Genomic DNA, 18,300 nt, shown 5'->3' with positions numbered 1-18,300 from the left:
GAGGAAAAAATCGTACATTTACAAAATTCCTGAATCTTGAAAGCCTGAAGTTGATAACCAAATTGCAGAATTAGAGAGCTTAGGTCTTATAGAACCCAGTGAAGCAGAAATTGCATCGAGTTTCGAATGTTTTAAATCAGTGACAGTCATATCAGATTTAATTAACCAAATTGGACATGCTTATATCATAATTTAAGATGTATTAAAAGGATATTGGGGAATTCCTATAGAAGAGGAGAGTAGTGATTTTACTTCGTTTAAAACTCATCGTGTTCAATACAGATGGAAGATGATGCCATTTGGAGGTTACGCAACGCCGCAGCTTCGTTCCAGAAAGTGATGAATAGTTCTTTTAAGTGAATATCGTGAGTTCTGTAAACCATATCTGGATGATATTGCTATTTTTTCTTGTGACTGGGATACACATCTTAAACATTTAGATGCTGTGTTGTCGAAATTAACTGAATTGAAGTTCACTGTTAATGGTAAGAAATGTGTCTTCGCAAAATCCCAAATAAAGAATCCAGGTCATATTATAGGAGCAGGAAGGCATGAGCCAAATCCTGAAATATTGCGTGCTATTGAAATCAACGAGAGACCTACAACTAAATAAGCATTAAAAAGTGCACTAGGACTTTTCACTTATTACCGGAATTACATTAAAAATTATTCGGACATAACAAAACCGCTAACAGATCTAACAAAAGAGAATGTATTCCTTGGACTGATGTGGAAGAACTTTCATTCCAAGAATTAAAAACTTATTGTGTGATGTTCCTAAATTCTACACACCAGATTCTAAAAAACCGTATGTTATTTAACGCTAGCTCCTATGGTGTTGGTGCTTGTCTGTCTCAAAGGGGCGACAACGGTAATTTATATCCTATCGGTTTCGCTAGCCAAAAATTCAACAAAGTATAACAGAACTGCGTTACTATTGAACGTGAAGCATATGCATTTGTGTGAACGATTAAAAGTTTGAAAATTTATGTGTTCGGTGCAAACATTGAAATAATAACTGATCATAATCCTTTAATATTTTTACAAAACTCTACACCTCAGTCGGCTAAATTACAACGAAGGGCATTGGCTCTACAAAGATACAATATTAAAATTTCCCACTGACCTGGTGCTCAATTAAAAAATGCCGATGGCCTATCAAGATTAGTGTCCTATTAAATATTCATCAGTGGTTATTTAAAATCTATATGATACGATTGTATCAAAGCATCTTTTCTTCTGTTTATATGTATTGATTTAAAATATATATTATAAAACGTTTGTATCAAGGCTTCTTTTCATCTGTTGTTATACTTACGTACATTGTTTCATTTGATTAGTGTACAGTAACAATATATTTTATGTGTATTATTATACCAAAGCATCTTTTCTCCTGTCTGAATATTTTGTATTAATATTTTAGAATCTTAATGGTAGCTATGATATATTTTATTATGTTAGATATCCTTTTTTATTGTGTCAGATTTCGCTCAACTCTGCGAAGCGCAATCTTATCGAGGGGGGGGGGGAATTGTCATGTTACTAAACACCACGGAACTGTTCCGGCCGTCCTCAAAAGGATGTGAAGTGAAGAGTGGAAGAACAGTTACGTGGGGGTAGAAGCCATGAGGGGGTCGGGACGCTGAGAGTGTGTGCGTGTGAAATAGGAGTTCTGAGGAGAATTCTGATGAAAGTATTCCTGTCTGGCGGGCACAGTTATTACACAAATGTACCTCGAGGTATTATGCAACACATATTAGGTACTTCTTCTAATACAGACATATATATTGTTATGTAGAATCAATTATAAAATTTAATAATGAAACATTTAAAATTTACTAAAAGAAACATATTTAAGTAATAATCATTAAACTGTATTTTATTATAATAATCATTAATCTGCATTAATAATTAATTACCTTACTTAATAATGTAATTACAATTTTACTTGAATGCTTATTGGGATTCGATATTAGGTGTTTATTTATTATTATATTATTATTATAATTATTATTATATTTATTATTAGAGGAGGAATTTTGACAAAAAATGACAAGTTAGCTTCATGCACAATTCTCCTTTTGTTATCCTGTGGCACTTACCCTTTGCAATTTTGCCTTATTGTAAAAGATAAATAAATTTTAAAAAAATGAAAAAAATTTGCTTATGCTTACTCATTTCAAATATCTGCAAAGGTAACAGTACACAATCAGTTCTTTCTGTGACGTCATCTTTCTGGCCTGGTGCGGAGCACACGGAGTCCACAGGTGGAAGAAGAAGAATTAAAGAAACTTCCGTGTTCAATTCAATCACTTCCCGGTCATAGATCCTTAGGAAATACAAATGAAATAGTTCTTTGCTTTTAAAAGAATTTATTAGTAGAATAAAAATATTTTAAAACAGAATGATCTTCATTTCGTTCAATAGAATCGGATGTAACACGATTGAAGTTTTTTAAAAAAAGGCTGACAAGTGAAATTATTTTAATGGTATGCTTGTTGGATGTTTTTACATTTGTTGACAATTAAAGGTTGTAAGTTTTTTTATTTATATATTAAAGTAGCTTTAATAATTTAATTGTGTTTCAAATTTTTTGAAGATTATGGCACTAAAAGCTCATTTCCAAATTTAAGACATTTGTTAAGAAAATATTTTTAAACTAATTTAATTAAATTACGAAGACTCTTTACTTAAAATTTATGTGTAAATGGCATAATACCACAAAAAGGAAAAATTTAGAACAAACAATTTTTTAGCAATTATTTAGTATATCCTATTTGTATAAGCTATATTATTTCCTTATGTAGTCAGATGTCCAAATTTACTATGTTACATTTTTGATCAGCATTTACCAGTACAACCATCTGTCGAGAAATGGCGGAAACAAATTTGTACAGCTAATACTTTTGTCGGCATGTCAGTAACGTACCTGTGTTCTCCGTACTGCTCAGACTGTACTTCTAGTAGAGTGAGCAGGTTCCTTATGGCTGACGACAGAGCTTTTTGAAACTTCAACTGAGCAGCAGTAGGTTGACCTTTAGTTTCCGTAGAAAGATATTTTAGCCACTCCCATTCTTCCCTGCAGAATGAAAAAAAAGAATATTTTTTCGAATGAACAGATTAGAACTTATTAAATCTATTTAATGTTATATTATGGAATAAATGGTAGAATAGTCTTATCAATAATAACACTAATTAAGATATTAATCTGCTTATTCTAAGAAATTAAGATTACAGCAAAATGACTTCTGGGTCCAAATTGGACTGCTGTTACAGAACAGTGTCATGTTTCTCTCCAAATACGACAAAATCACACCAACCTCAAAAAAATTCGTCAGCTTAAATGGCTGAAAAAATTTAAAACAAGCACTTTTTAAAGTAATTATAAAAATAGTCAGGGCTATTAAATGTGATGAGAAATCGAGAAACAAAATTCAATTTTGGCGGCTAGACTATTTTTATGGAAAGCTTACATGATTTGCATTACAGTGAATATTGGAGATAATAGACATTTTGCATAAATAATTTTTAAAAAAAATGGATGCTCGTTGTCAGAGAAATCTTAACTCATATAAAAAGTAACTAGTAATGATGTAGAAAATATTTTTACAGTTATTTATTTCTAAAATGTTAATTCTTTTCTTGAATTTATTTTTGAAATTCCAGCTTTCCAAATCCGAGTTACAGGGGTATCAAGATTGAATTGGGGGGAGGAAAATAAATGGAAAATTTCAGCAAGGGGTGGGGTGGGGTGGGGTAGCTTTAGAGAAACGGGGTGAAATTAAGCCTTATTTTTCCAGACGAAGGCATTTTTTTTTTAAATCCTTAATGCCGAATCACTAAAAACCACTGAACTGATGTCATAGATTATCCCCAGCTTAATTCTCTGCCAGCGCCTTTTTTTGAAGCTAGATGCCACAGACTGTTCCGTCATTTTTGTGCATAATTTGATAATGAAGAACAATGATATCGTAGATTGTCATGAATAAGCAATAAGGATAAAAAGATCGGAAAATGATGAAACTAAAGAAGAGATAGTAGATGAAATTGTTGCTATGCTCAGTAATGTTCTTACGTGTTTAAAAAAGGTTTAAAATAAAAGAAGTGGCACTGTGCATAAGAGATAATTATTTAAACCAAAGTACTGAATATTATATGTTTGTACTAAACAAGCTATATAATATTGATTTATTCATACATAATTTTGATATGTAAGCAAAGAGACCTCATAGATCATTTAATTTTAATTTTTTATGTAAATATTTCTAATATTTCAGAATTCAATATATTTAATAAAATCAATTTAGTGAATTAAAGTTATTTTTTTATGTAATACCATTTTTTGTACTTAATTTTTAAATTAAATTTGGGATAAATGAAGGATATTGGGATACTTCCCCTTTAATTCAGAAATTGGAGTTCCTTATATACAAAATGACACGATAGTAATTAAATTCGAATAATTGGAGTTTGTATTTCGAAATGGGCTCAATCCCCGTTTAATTCGGATAACTAGAATTCCACATATAATAATGAATCCATTACTATGTAATTTGGACAACTGGATTCCGTACCGAAAGAAGCAAGATTCTCGTTTAATTCGGATAACTGAAATTCTGGATTTTTAAAATGGCTTGCTTGCCTTTTGCTAATTCGAAAATTTGGATTTCTGAGCATCCAAATAGACATGACATTCATTTAACATTGATACCTGGAATTCTAATGTACATGTAAGAATCATAACTGTTGACACAAAAAAAATGAATGAATTAATCAAATGTTTCATTAATTAAAACTACATATATACCTATATTTTCGTCAAATTTACAAAATATAATTTTTTTTGCTTTTAAAATAAAAATTATATTTTCCCAGATTATATTGCCAAAATAAGAGAAAAATCTAAAAATTAGACTTTCAATTCGAATGGAACTGGCATGTCATGCATTTTTCCGAATAATATTTCATATGCAATGTATATAAAGAATACATTTTAAATAATTTTTTTGAAAAAACAAAGAAACAAACTCACGCTGACACATGCGGATTCTCTCGTACTTTATAGTATGGAAGAACGTTGGGAGCTTTCTTAGGGACTAACACACGAATGAGATCAACAGAGCTGCTTATTTTGACATATGCTACATATAAACCTTTCGGCAAGGGTATCCGACTCATGTGGTTGTAAGCCATCATAGCCTGAAAATAAGATTACGCCATTCATTAAAGAATAATTCATTTCATTAAAGAATAATTATTAATAAAAATAAAATTAAAAATATTTCTTTTACTACTCTTAAATTAAAAGTAAGAATTTTTATATCAGTAATATATCACAATATTCGACATTTTGGAAAGTATTTTTCTTATGATATTTATTGTAGAATAATTATATAGATATGTCTTCAGACTTCTCAAAATGCAGAAAAGTAAGCCTATGAAAAATGAAGGCAATATATGAGACATCAAAAGCAGATAAAGTTATATGATACAGCATATAACCATTATCTTATGTTGTATTTTGTCTCTATCGAAACATAAACAATGGATTCTAAAATTAAATTGGTATGATCGCATAATGTATGACTTCATACATGTCATATCAATATGATTTTAAAATACATTGTACATGTTACCAAAGGGATAAGATACGACAATATAAAAGAGCGATCAGTTGTTATATTTTATAACTTTGTCTGACATTTGCGACATGATCTTTTTCATATATTATGAGATATCCGTAAATACCAAGATCTCTCGAAAACCACTCAACAACTTAGATCAAAGCTTCAGTCATCAAAATTCATATAAATTCCTTCTTTGTAATTGTAATATCACACTGAGCCAACAAACCATATTCTCACAAGGGAAAATAATAAAGAAAAACTACAGGATACAGCCAGATAGTTACATTCTGAATAGTGGTCTCGATTAGATTGATGAGATTGTCCCAACGAGCAATAACCTCTTATGAAGATAGTCTAAACATTTTTGGGCGAGAGCACTTTTATCCTTCTTAATATATACAACCAAGATTGTTGTTATTATTATAGGACTTTCATTCCATGATTGAGTTTTTAATACATTTTTATGCATTTTTGCATGAGCGTATTTTTATCATTTCTATTTTATACAATCTTGTTTTTGTTATTACAAGACTTTCATTCTATGATTAACACTGAGTATATAATCCCACAGCGGCTTCTTAAAAATGTCTAAGATTTAAATTCCACATAAGTCTGTTTGAACCGCAGGTGTCAATGGCCTCTAATCCTGTTTCAAAGCCGCATCTGATTGCATCGATATTGACAACTTTTTAGTACAATTTTTATCATTTTTAGTTAATTTCTTTTACTAGTAATCTTTAATTTGTTTGCTTACTGCTAAAGGCCCCAAAACTCTAGAGAGGTTACATCTGTAAACATCAATGTTTCTATGTAAGTTCAACCTGTACTCTCACCATTTTGTTTTAAATATTTTTTCTTTCATGTTTTTACAAGGTGAATATAAATGGTGGACCGGATTTTTTAAAAAATATTTTCGAAACTACTGCACATATTACAATAAGTGATACATGAATTTAAAATGAAATGTACCAAGTTTTTTTCAGTTACAAATGTTCGATGTGTGGCCCTTTAGTTTCACAACATAGTCCAATCTGTAATCCAGTTCGTTCCAAACATTTTATAACATCACTGTCAATGGTTCGGAATGCTGCACAAATGCGTTCTATAAGTTCTGGTAGTGTTTTCGGCATTGGTGGTAATTAAACAATGTCTTGTCTCAAGTATTTCTTTTTGTGGGGTTATGTCAAAGATAGCAGGCAAAACAAAATGCTATAAAATGTTAAGAACGAACTGGATAGTTGTTTTGTCCTTTATTGCCCCTCTTTTCTTTCCATCTCATGCATATCTAAATGGCTAGATTACTGAATGTCATAGGCACAGGAGACTCAGAATAACATTATGTTATGTAAACGTGGAATTATTCTGTTAGTCACAGTATCTTTTAAAACCACATTACTATCTAAAACATTACAGAAATGGCAAGAACTAAAATGAATAACTCATAATTAATGGCATTAAACTCAAGATGAAGATACATCGAATTTGAATTCTTGATGATTCAGGAGATTTATAGGGTGTGAGAATACAGCCCTTTAAACTTTAATTATCAATAATTACTAATCCCATATAAGTAACATTTTGTAAACTAAGCTAAATAATTGATTTTGAATCACATATCATTTTGAGGCATTTAATTTCAAACATGAAAGTATTCATATTTTAATTTCAGAAATCAGCACTTTTAACTGATGAGTCATGAAAAGTCTCCGCTTTTCTGAGAAACTCCAAAGATGCTGAACCAGCAAAAATCCAGCGATTTAAATATTTCGAAAGCATTATGACATTACCATATTTCAAATTCTCCCTCATTTTGCTTTGAACACTTCTTCGTAATTCACTTTAGATTGAGAGACCAGGATTTCGGCATATATACTGAAGATTTTAAACTTTTTTTTTATTGATAATAAGTATAATTGAGAATAACTATATATATAAAATTATTTAATTAAACGATGGCAATTTCTTCAAGCAATACCTACGTATTTAATTAAGTTTTATAACATTTAAATAAAGATAACACATTTATACATTACATTGTTATTTTATATTACAACGGCAATGAAATTCCGAAACGTGAATGCATGTTTAGGCCGTAGTATAATGTGTAATGAGATTGGTAATTGGATTACCGGTGCTTAATAATGGGTTAAATAATGTCATACAAAATAATATAAAGTTATATTTAATTTATTCCACATAAATAATATGTTACCTATTTGGTGTCTAAACTGTTTAAATAATTTAGTCTTAATGTGTTCGTTATCGAAAAATCAGCAGTTGGAGCGGTTACAAAGTAATAAATTCGATTATTTAGTCACTAAAATTCGAGTAAAAAAATGCTTACCTGTGTTGCTGACAAAAGTAAACTGTTTATAGAGAAAGCATCGTGACACGTTTCATTGTTAATACTTAATTTTCGCTGCAGTTTCGCCAAGGGAACCCAACGTAAGGACAGATTGTTGAAGCTCTTTGAATCAGGAACATGCTTGACAGTGCAGAGGACCGTCGTATCATCCAGGTCCTTGATGGGCTTGTAGTAAAACTGGCCGAGGTCTTGCACTCCCAGAGCACTCTACAAATAATAATAATAATAATATTCACAAAAGAATTTTAGTAGATGTTTTTTTTTCGAAATTATTCTGATAAAAATATTTTATCTTATATTTAGAAACCGATTGATATAGCCAGCTTTTCGCGCACCGTATCAGTAGGGTGCTTATTTATTTTTACGGCCTCTGGGTTTGCTTGGTGATTTCCATATTATATGAATGTCTCTAAGATAATAGGTTCACTTGACGATCTTTAGATTACGCCAAGATCACCAAGCTCTAGTAGATATGAGGTGCCGATATTTCGCCAGGCTCTGTTATATTTATGGATACAAAGATCGATTATACGTAAAAGGTCATCGTTGCTAATGGTTGCATTCTTGAGTTTATTTGAGGATTTGCAGAATATGCCTACCCAATTATACATAATATGCCACTATTTAGCGTTTAATTAGCGTTTGTTTGTAATGGTTGGCAATTTAATTTAGGTCCACAAAAAAAAAAACAACCGAGTGCCATTAATCGTATTAACTTAGTAATTATTATACATGGTGTCGTGATCATACCAACTAGATGGACCAGCAATGGGGAAATATATTGTTCATAGATGAAAGCAGAATTTGTTCATAATCTGAATCAATATGTCATTACAATTGGTTAGTATCCGAAAAAGTTTTATCTTTCCATGCGCATTTTGAAAATTGCCTAGGTAGTGATTTAGTGATTTACCTTAAAATTACAAAAAGTTACGCAAAGTCGGGGAAGGTCTAATATTAAATGAGGGTATACAATTTTACCTCAAAAAAAGGATGTACCATGAATACACGAACAGTTTTGTAGAATAACACACTGAATCATGTAACTTCATGCGACAGTGAATATTGAATATTGTTTCATGTTCATAGATGATAATATTCACTCTCATGTTGCTTCTTACGATGACACTGTCTTTAATGTTGAGGTGAATTTTTGAATAGAAAAATGTAGAATGGTCAAATACATATCATCCTTTATTCTCATAGAACATATATAGAATACACTTGGGGGATACGCGGTTGTGGTGAATAGCTTATAAGTCAGTTAACATCTACGCTACCCGAGCAATTGCTTTTGTATCATGGTCATGTTTTGGGCTGCGAACCACATGGTCCCAGGTTCTATCCTCGCGCATACCAATTGATTACATTGGTGACCCGGACGTGATATCTTCAACCTTCGTACAGCTGTTGTGGCGCTATCTACCCACAGCAACCCATAAGTCGTCAGACTCACTTGACGCAGCAACAGCAACCATACACGCTCGTCATAACGCTTGGCGCTACTGAAATGGGTCACAGTTAGTTACTGTGACGCTAAACAAAAGTGACAAAATTAACTTGAAATTGTCCTTAGCAATCTGATAAAGATTATGCACAATCAACGCTATTTGCTTACATCGCAGTGAGAAGCTGGGAGATATCTTACTAAGGTTTCATAAAAATTGTTGTCAAATTTTTATGACCTTTTGTTTGTCGCTTTAAAAACTATAAACTGTTATATATTCTTTTTGTATCGTACTTTTGTATAGCCTCATATTTTTATTATTTTGTGGATTATATTTTTTCTTTTGGTTTGTTAAATGTTATATTCATATCTTTATTAACATAAAACAGTTTCGCATTATTTTTATTACAAAATGTAACTTTCTCTTAAGTTATGGATACTAATGTACTAGTTAAACACACAAAAATAACGTAATATTTTTTTAAATCGGGGCTTTTTAATAGCGATTTCAAAGAAAGATTATAATGGCCTTTTAGCAGACAATTAAGTATGTTTCTGCGAATTCCCATTTTCAGTCAGTATTTTGTTCTTTAGTTAATGGCACTTGCACTGATTGACAGACTGGAGTACATTAGCTATAAAAGCACAGCCTGGCTTAAAGGTTAAACCGTCTTTATCACCCACAGAAGAATAAAGTGCATTTTTCTGTTCTTCTCTCTTTTTATTGCGACGGTCATCACATTTGCTGGGTCAAAATCTCGATAAAAAGGAACACCATTTGAAACGATTGCTGAGAGAGGGGATTCTTCAATCAACAAATCTTTCAAATGATTTTTTTTCTCAATGATGGTGAAACAAGGTGGAGCTTTGATGTCCAACATTTTCATTCTTTTTTTTATTATAATGTCGATTATTAATTTACAGAGAACGGTCTTGAATTTTCTAGAATAAAAGCAAAGAGTGGCCAACATTTGGAGTAGAAATTTCAAGAGACTACACTTTTATTATTATATACTTCTTTCTAGATGTTCTTTTATTGCACAATAAACCTAAAAAGAGGCAAAAGCCTCACATTATTAAGGATTTTGTATCTCTGAAGAATCTTTATTTATTTTATTAAAGTGTCATTACGAAGCTATTTAATGAGTCATAAAAGCTTGCATCGTAACGTCAAGCACTGATTTGTTGACAATTAATAGCAGAAACTGCGCTTTATTTTGATATCAAATTGCTGCGCTGTATTACGTACATTGGCTATTATTCAGTCGTAAAATCAAGAAACGTAGTAGTCTGATTTTTTAGAGCATCCGATAAAAGATTTCGTAATTTCTGACCTTAAATCAAAGAGTATAAATTTTGGCCCTTTAATTTTTAATTATTATAGTAATATCTTTTATTAAGCCTCTTTAATTTTGTTCGAGCAAATAAATTAAAGTAGTGAAAAACCATAAATTATTTTATTAAAGCGTTAATGTATCAGAAAGTTAAAGTTTGCTGAAAAATAGAAGAAAAGAAAACGGTACAGACATATTAATTAACAATTACAGAATTCCGTTACTGATTAATTCTGTAATACAATGTTCTTAATCGGTTAATTACCCAATAGAAAAATCAATTTGCTGCTTTTTAAGAAAAGAAATTTTATTAATTATTTTTATTTAAATTGCTAATACTGAAATCAGTTTATTACATAATTTGATAAATTTTATGTAATAAACTAATTTTAGTTTCCATATTGCAACATTAATATTAATCCAATTATTAAAGATTTAAAAGATATTTTCAATTTGAAAACAGTTAATATGGTTCATCATAACACGATATTTGAATTGCCATTTATTGTGTCTTTTTTACACTATCGAAGTAATGTCTTTAATTTCAGTGTCAGTATCAATAGGTGGCTCTTAATACATTATTTGGGACTTCGAAGGCAAGATACTGGTCAGTTTGTAAATATGTTGTGTTCTTCAATCAAAATAATTAAAACAAATTAATACAATCTAATTATTCTATTCTAACTGTTAAGTTCTGATTCGTATTGATCTCAAAGAAAAATCCCTGATTTGATCCTTGCTTGAAGGTGGCCTTGATAATATCCTCAAGACGAATTCGTTTTTTTTTTGTGTTTTTTTTATTATTATTTAACCGCTTCTTAATTTTTTAAGAAATTCTAAAAAATGCTAATATTGTTTTCAAAAAATTTGGTACTATAATTTTAAAAGAGATTTTTTTTTAAAACTACAGGCTTAGCATACTAGAAAAGCAACTGGCAACAAAGATTTTATTTAAAAAAAATAAGAATAAATTTCTTTAACAAAAATAAAATCTTTTCAAATAAATAAAGTACCGTGAAAATATCTTAATCACCAAAATAGTCATTCAAAACTCTTTCACAATCTTTCACAATATCGAAAGGTAAATAGAACGAATTTTCATTGTCAAAATAACCAAATTAAAAAGGTCATTGACGCATTTCAATAGAGGCTCTTGAGAATCTGAACTATGCAATGCGGCTGCGAGAATCACCTGATGTCATGCATCCGCTGTAGCAGCAGTCGCAGAATGGGCTTACCTGCATCATTTCCGCAGCTTGTAGCAGTTTACTCCTGAAATGCAGAGCGGACGAGCTTTGAGTCTTCTCCATTTCCGAGCGGAGCACCTTTGTGTCTTCCCAGGTACAGGCAACCTGGGAAAGGAAACAATGAGAAAGGTTTAAACAATGGATTGAATAATTTTAAATATTTAAGGAGAACTCAACTCTTTAATTTCACAGAGCTCAACTTTTTATTGAATTAGAAAGATGATTCTAAGTTTTAACATTTCAAATTTCAGATTGTACGATTGCACTTGGGTATTAATGAATATTTAATTGCATCTTCAGTCCACTGAATAGCTAGTGTTAAAAAGAATTGCAATTATATGCTTCATATTCTGTCATTAAATTGCTTAAATAAAAATTAGCGGGAGCATTCCATTTTAGAATTGTTGTTGAAATTACAGAATGTTGTGTGATTTCAGAATAGCTTTGTTCTATAGTGCAGTGAAATGCGCTTTATAACAATAAAGCTTCGCATATATAGATGAAATACATATTAATATAAATCAAGACATTTTGTGATAAGGTCCTATACAAAATTTTAATCAAGTACCCCTTCCATTTTCCTTTTATTTTTATTTTCCAGCATACGAAGTATACAAAATAATCTAATATTAAAAAAATTCAATCTCACGATTTTTATTAATCTCCGAGACCAAAAGCATTTTTTTTGTCCATCGGCTCTAAGATTAAACGTGAGAAGTCTCTTCGAAATTTTCTCACAAACTTTCCAATCCTCGCTCCTCACCAAAAAATAAAATAATTAATAACTCCGCTAAGGCTGCAAATACCGCGCATGACATTATCGAACAATAGTTACGAAACAAAGATCTCAGGTGTGAATTTAACATTTTTACTAACTCCATCGTGCGAATATGTATTTTGAATTATTTTTGGCGAACTAACGAAAGTAAAATTTGGCACAGAAACTACTGCCGTAGTCACTAGATAACATAATGAATTTCATGGATTTAAATCATTCCATTTATGAGTTACTGCGCTTACATGCTTTTAAAAGTACAGAAGTACAAAGCTTATGTATTGGAATTCAGTGTTTTATAATCAAGCAACCTGTCGTTTATCATCGTGTTTTTGTTCTTGTTTTAAATCAATTAAAGAAAAGTAAAAAATTAATAGTTGAAAAGGTCATTTAAAAACATTGCTTTAAACAGTGAATCTATGCTTTCAGATGCATCAAATTTCAAATCAGACGATTATTTATGGTTATTTACAAATACATGGTCAATCTATTATTGTGTCAAAGAAATTTAAATATATTTATTGTCCAAACAATTGTAGGGTGATAATCGTTTACATTTGATTCATCTGCCCGTATTTTATTTTTAAAAGTTTCGTTTAATTATGCAGCTGCATAGTGTGCCATAAAAATGTGTTTAATATCATTGCAACAAAAAATAATTAAAATTTAAAAAAATCTTTCTTTGCGTGCAGTTACTACCGATAATCCCTTACATGTCCATCGAAACGCTTTAGGCTTAGTGATCTATCCTGTAAATAGTTTTGAATAATTTTTCCCAGGAAGCTTTTAGTATGCTTCAAAGATAGTATACTGTCTATAAATTTAATTATAATGTTAAAAGTTTTATAATGTGAAAAAAACAGTTACCTTCATTAGCCAGTGGAAATCATTATGCAAGCAACTTGGACAGCTTTCATCAACTTCCATCACAGGCAACGTGTCTTCTGTTGTCACAAGAACTCTGTGATCAGTGTACATAAGGCAGGCTAGATACACTCCCCTTAATGAATAAACAATATACATATAAGTAGGAAGAAAAATCTTCTTCATTAAATTAAAAACAAACAAACAATGGCCTATGTAAGAATTAAGAGAAGTGTAAGAATTTTATTAAATGATTACTTTAGAAGTTTTCTAAAGTAATTATTTAATAAAAATACCATTCCAATGATTATTCGTTATAATAATATTTTAAAAAGTTGCTGAACTTGTTTGAAATTTTTCGTCTGTAAATGAATAATGCCATTTGTCGTAGAACAAGAGATGAATATCGTATGATAGATTTGTCGGGAAGAATTATTAATGAAGAATTATGTTTTAACCTTTTGATTATTAACGGGACATATGCATTACTCTAACTTTTTAAAACTCGTTTAAATAGTTCTTAGTAAAAGTAATTTTTAATGTTATTTACATTTAAGATTGAAAAAATATTTAGTAAAAAGAATTTCGAGCTCATTTTTCTTATTTTGAACTTATTCTCTTTATTTACGTAGAAAATGAAGAGAAAAAAATATTTTGGAAAATTTTAATCTTTTGATAAATTAATAGTCAATAAATTATTTACTTAAGATTAGTTTTAAGTAAATCTCCCTAAGGCGAGTATAACATATAAAACAACAACTAATAATAACTTCTAGTACAATTTCAAAAAATATTACTATGAGATGTGCATTTAGTAGGAAGTGAACAGAGGAGGCATTAAAACTCGTTAATATTTATAAGAAATACAAGCGAAGAAGATGCATTCAACATATATTATTAATGAAAATCACAGAAATTGACTGTAATATGGAGTTTACACACACACACAAATTTTTTGCAATCACCCAGGAAAAAATTTTCATGTAAATGAAACAAAATACTAAATTAAACTAACCGTTTCATAGTTTTCTGAAACTTTGGCGTTGGTGTAAACAGACTTTTGATACTTTTTCTCACTTGTCTCCTTTGCTGCTGAGGTGTCTCCAGGGTATTTCCAAACAAAATATCTAAAATCAAAATTTTTGTTCCTTTCATTAATATATTTTATTTAAAAATTTCAGGTTTTTATGTATCAAGATAAATTTTATTATTCATTATTTAAAAATTCCTACCAAAATATTGCAATCCAGAAAGTGGTTCAAAATTTAATGAATAAATTTTTCGCGGCTTTTAATTTTTGCATCTCCGTTTAGCTTTTCTAAGAAATATTCTTTTCTGCTGTCCTTTCAATTTTCGGAAAATAATCCTTCCACAGTTTTAAACTTTTTTACTTTCTCTAAGATAAATATGATCTGAAATGTTATAAAACTGCACCATATTATCATTTTTATTAACGCATTCATTTGTAATATTCACTGCACTTTTTTCATAAATCCCTGAAAAATAGATTCTACAAATTTGCAACTCCAGCTATTAATCACAAATCAGACATTTCAAAGGGAATCGTACAAAAAGCAAACAGGGTACTCGAGTAAAGTACATGGTATAAAACATTAAAAACGACTAAACATGACTGTAAAATTATAGATATCAGTTGCGAAATAGTGACGAGAGAAAGAATAATATGACTTTGACAGAGATTATAAAAGGTCCAGTCCATTTATGATTTTGGGAATATAGAAATGATGGATGAATTTGAGGTGCTGGGGTTAGAGGCACCTAGAGATCATGCATATTGTCATGCTATCGTGGATTTATATTAATACATCGTGAAGAATGCATTTATTAGAAAACAGATAATAAAAACATCAAACAACTTATGTGTACAATTAGTATGAATCCGTTTACCTTTGATTTCTGATGAATATGGAGGCCTTGAGAAGATTATTTGATGAAACACGCAATCCAGTTGGCACAATCGACCCAGAGAACGAGACTTTCTGCCGCTGACATCCATCCAACCTATTGTTTGAAACATCGAATAAATTCGTTATATCATTTTGAATCAGTCTGAAATGTGACTTCAGAAATCTGATTTAGCTTACTTCTCTATATTTATTATTTTAAGTCATATTTACAATAATTCCTATTTGCACAAGATATTGCTAAAATATCTCTATAATGTTCGATATTCTGAATACTTTAAAATAATGCGAAGATATTGTAATAATATTATAGATTATCTTGTGCTATTATAGATATAAGCAACATAATCTCAATGAAAAATTAATAGATTTTTTTTGTTTATATGCATTAATTGCAGATAAATAATAATTTATTTTTATAGTAGAAACTAATATTAAATTTATAGTCTTACTGGAAGGAGCAGCACTGGGAGGGGTCGCTGTGGTGTACGGGCTGTAACCTTTACAATTACCAGCAGCCACTCGAACGTAGTAAGGTACTCCATGTATAAGATCTGACAGAACCATTTCGAGCTTCTGAAGGTTCATCATTTCTCTGGAGCCAGACAAAGGATGAAAATCTGGACGCACACTCCATTCAACTATTAAGAGTCAAAATAAACTTTTCTTGCATTTAATTTTAATTAAATGATAAATAAATAAATAGGTGTTTCAGTTCAAACAAACAGGTAAAAACTGTCCTTTTCCCATCCACCTTTTGTCCTTCAATTTGCCTTTGCTCTGAAGATTAAGGAAAAAGCAAAGTCAAATTTGGATATCTTAGTTTAGAAAGTTCATTATGTGTTTTAAACATAATTTTGAATTTTGATAATTTCAGTTTATTTGCTTTTGTTCTCAAGATAAACCTTCAAGCAGGCATGCGAAAGTGAGACACTCTAGAGAATAATTTTGTTTTAAATCTTTTTAATACAGGGCGCTAGTGCTACAAAAACAGTATTTTAAGTCATTTTCGAATCACGTTTTTGACGATCTGTTTACTAACTCTTTGATTTCCAAGTGTTAACCGAACTCTGTGATTCTGCTATTTGTATAGAAATACGCGATATATTTGATGCACGTTTTTGTTGTATTTTATGTTTTTTTTAATAACTGCTTATAAAAATATTGAAACTTCGATTAACGGCTAAATGATCATTCCATAAACAATAAAAACAAGCTACATTGATGTACATATCTACGAAAGCTGCCAAAATCTCCTATGAAACCATAAGTTGAGGGAATCGCACATCATTTTGTTGCAAATCGAGTTAAAATTAATAAAGTTAAAAAGAAAAGTAGAACTAGGTTTTGAAGAAATGAATAAAATGTTATTAGGTAAAAGCCTAATTACACCTGATTAATTAAATCCCAACAAAGTTTTAATAATTAGCCTCTTAAAAATTTACTTTTTGTAATAGCATATTTAAAAAAATGCTAGACCTGTCATATTGGTATAAAGGATGCGCCATATGGGAAGTTAAAAGGGCAAAATTGTTAACTTAGTTTAGATAGTTCATCAAGGACTTTTCAGCATACTCTGGAACCTCCATCATTAAAGCTTTGTTCTCGAGATTAAGAAAAGAACTAAATTAAATTTGGATAACTTGATTTAGATTGTTTATCATGAACTTTCAGTAACTCTAGAGCCTCAATTATTCAAGCTGATTGAGACTGTAATTATTTTGGATAATCGAAAACAGGCTAAATTTTAAATATTAATTTCTTTTCCTTTGGCAATATTTTCTATAACTATTTATCTGAAATAGTAAAAATATGTTAAGTAGTACTATCGACGTATTGCCCGAGAAATTCTTTCAATTTTGAGAAAAGAAGAAAAATAAATATTTCGATTTAGGAGGAGAGATGAAAGATCATAAGATATTCACTGAAAAAAAATGGCGAATGTTTTGATTTCAGCTTTTTTTTGTAAGGATTCCTCCGGATTATTCTCAAAAGAATATTCTCATGTGCTGAATAACGAGAATACTTCTCGTTATCTTTTCCCCTCATTTTATTATAGATATTTTAATCTTCATTTTATCCTAGATATTTAATTTTATTATAGAAATAATACATATTGCCATCTTGGACTAAGACAAATAAAAAAATAATTATGTAAACTTTATAACTGTTTTATAAAACCTAAATAATTTATTTAAATTTTAAATAAACTAATTAGTATTTGAACTTCTAGATCAGAAAATATGAAAGAACTCAATTCTTGACAAGCATGAATTCAAAGAAATTCTTACCTGATTCTTTTAAAGTGTTGTTTAAAAACTGGTAGTTTAAAAATCGGCAAATCAATTATTAGTTAAAAATTATTTTTAAAGTATTATCTCTTGGAAATGTTAAAATTGATGTAATAATGGCAATTTTTATATAATTTAATATATTTTGTGAAGGAAAAGGAAAGAAAGATACTGTACAAAAATCTTTTACACTAGAATAACGATTAGGCTATTTTTATCGGGTGATACAATATTGTACCTTTGTACTTTGTGACTATAGTTTCTGGTTCTCGTGCGGATCCGTCTTCAGTAAATTTGACTTTCAAAGCTTTCGTTCCAACTACTTCGAGTGCAACTGATGCTGGAGAGTTTGGAGTTTCTGAAATAAAAAAAATTATTTATGAGAAAACCATACATGCAAGGCATCTTCTCTAAACTTCGATCAA

At 30.1% G+C, this 18,300-nt stretch overlaps 1 protein-coding gene across 1 annotated transcript in view; it reads right to left on the bottom strand.

The window, feature by feature from the left end:
- Nucleotides 1–18,300, bottom strand: part of LOC129962867 (ankyrin repeat and fibronectin type-III domain-containing protein 1-like) — a 509,915-nt gene that overhangs the window by 9,660 nt on the left and 481,955 nt on the right. Inside the window, exons 12-21 of the mRNA XM_056076867.1 lie at nt 18,114–18,233; nt 16,037–16,225; nt 15,568–15,681; nt 14,675–14,786; nt 13,663–13,795; nt 12,012–12,125; nt 7,972–8,199; nt 5,033–5,199; nt 2,930–3,079; nt 2,175–2,329 (exon numbers count right to left, since the gene is read on the bottom strand). Coding sequence (XP_055932842.1) covers nt 2,175–2,329; nt 2,930–3,079; nt 5,033–5,199; nt 7,972–8,199; nt 12,012–12,125; nt 13,663–13,795; nt 14,675–14,786; nt 15,568–15,681; nt 16,037–16,225; nt 18,114–18,233 — 1,482 coding nt within the window. The remainder of the gene's footprint in view (nt 1–2,174; nt 2,330–2,929; nt 3,080–5,032; nt 5,200–7,971; nt 8,200–12,011; nt 12,126–13,662; nt 13,796–14,674; nt 14,787–15,567; nt 15,682–16,036; nt 16,226–18,113; nt 18,234–18,300) is intronic.

Source organism: Argiope bruennichi, chromosome 3 (assembly GCF_947563725.1).
Source record: "Argiope bruennichi chromosome 3, qqArgBrue1.1, whole genome shotgun sequence".
NCBI lineage: Eukaryota > Metazoa > Arthropoda > Arachnida > Araneae > Araneidae > Argiope > Argiope bruennichi.
The sequence above is the reverse complement of the archived record's forward strand: the minus strand, read 5'-3'. Positions and strand labels throughout refer to the sequence as shown.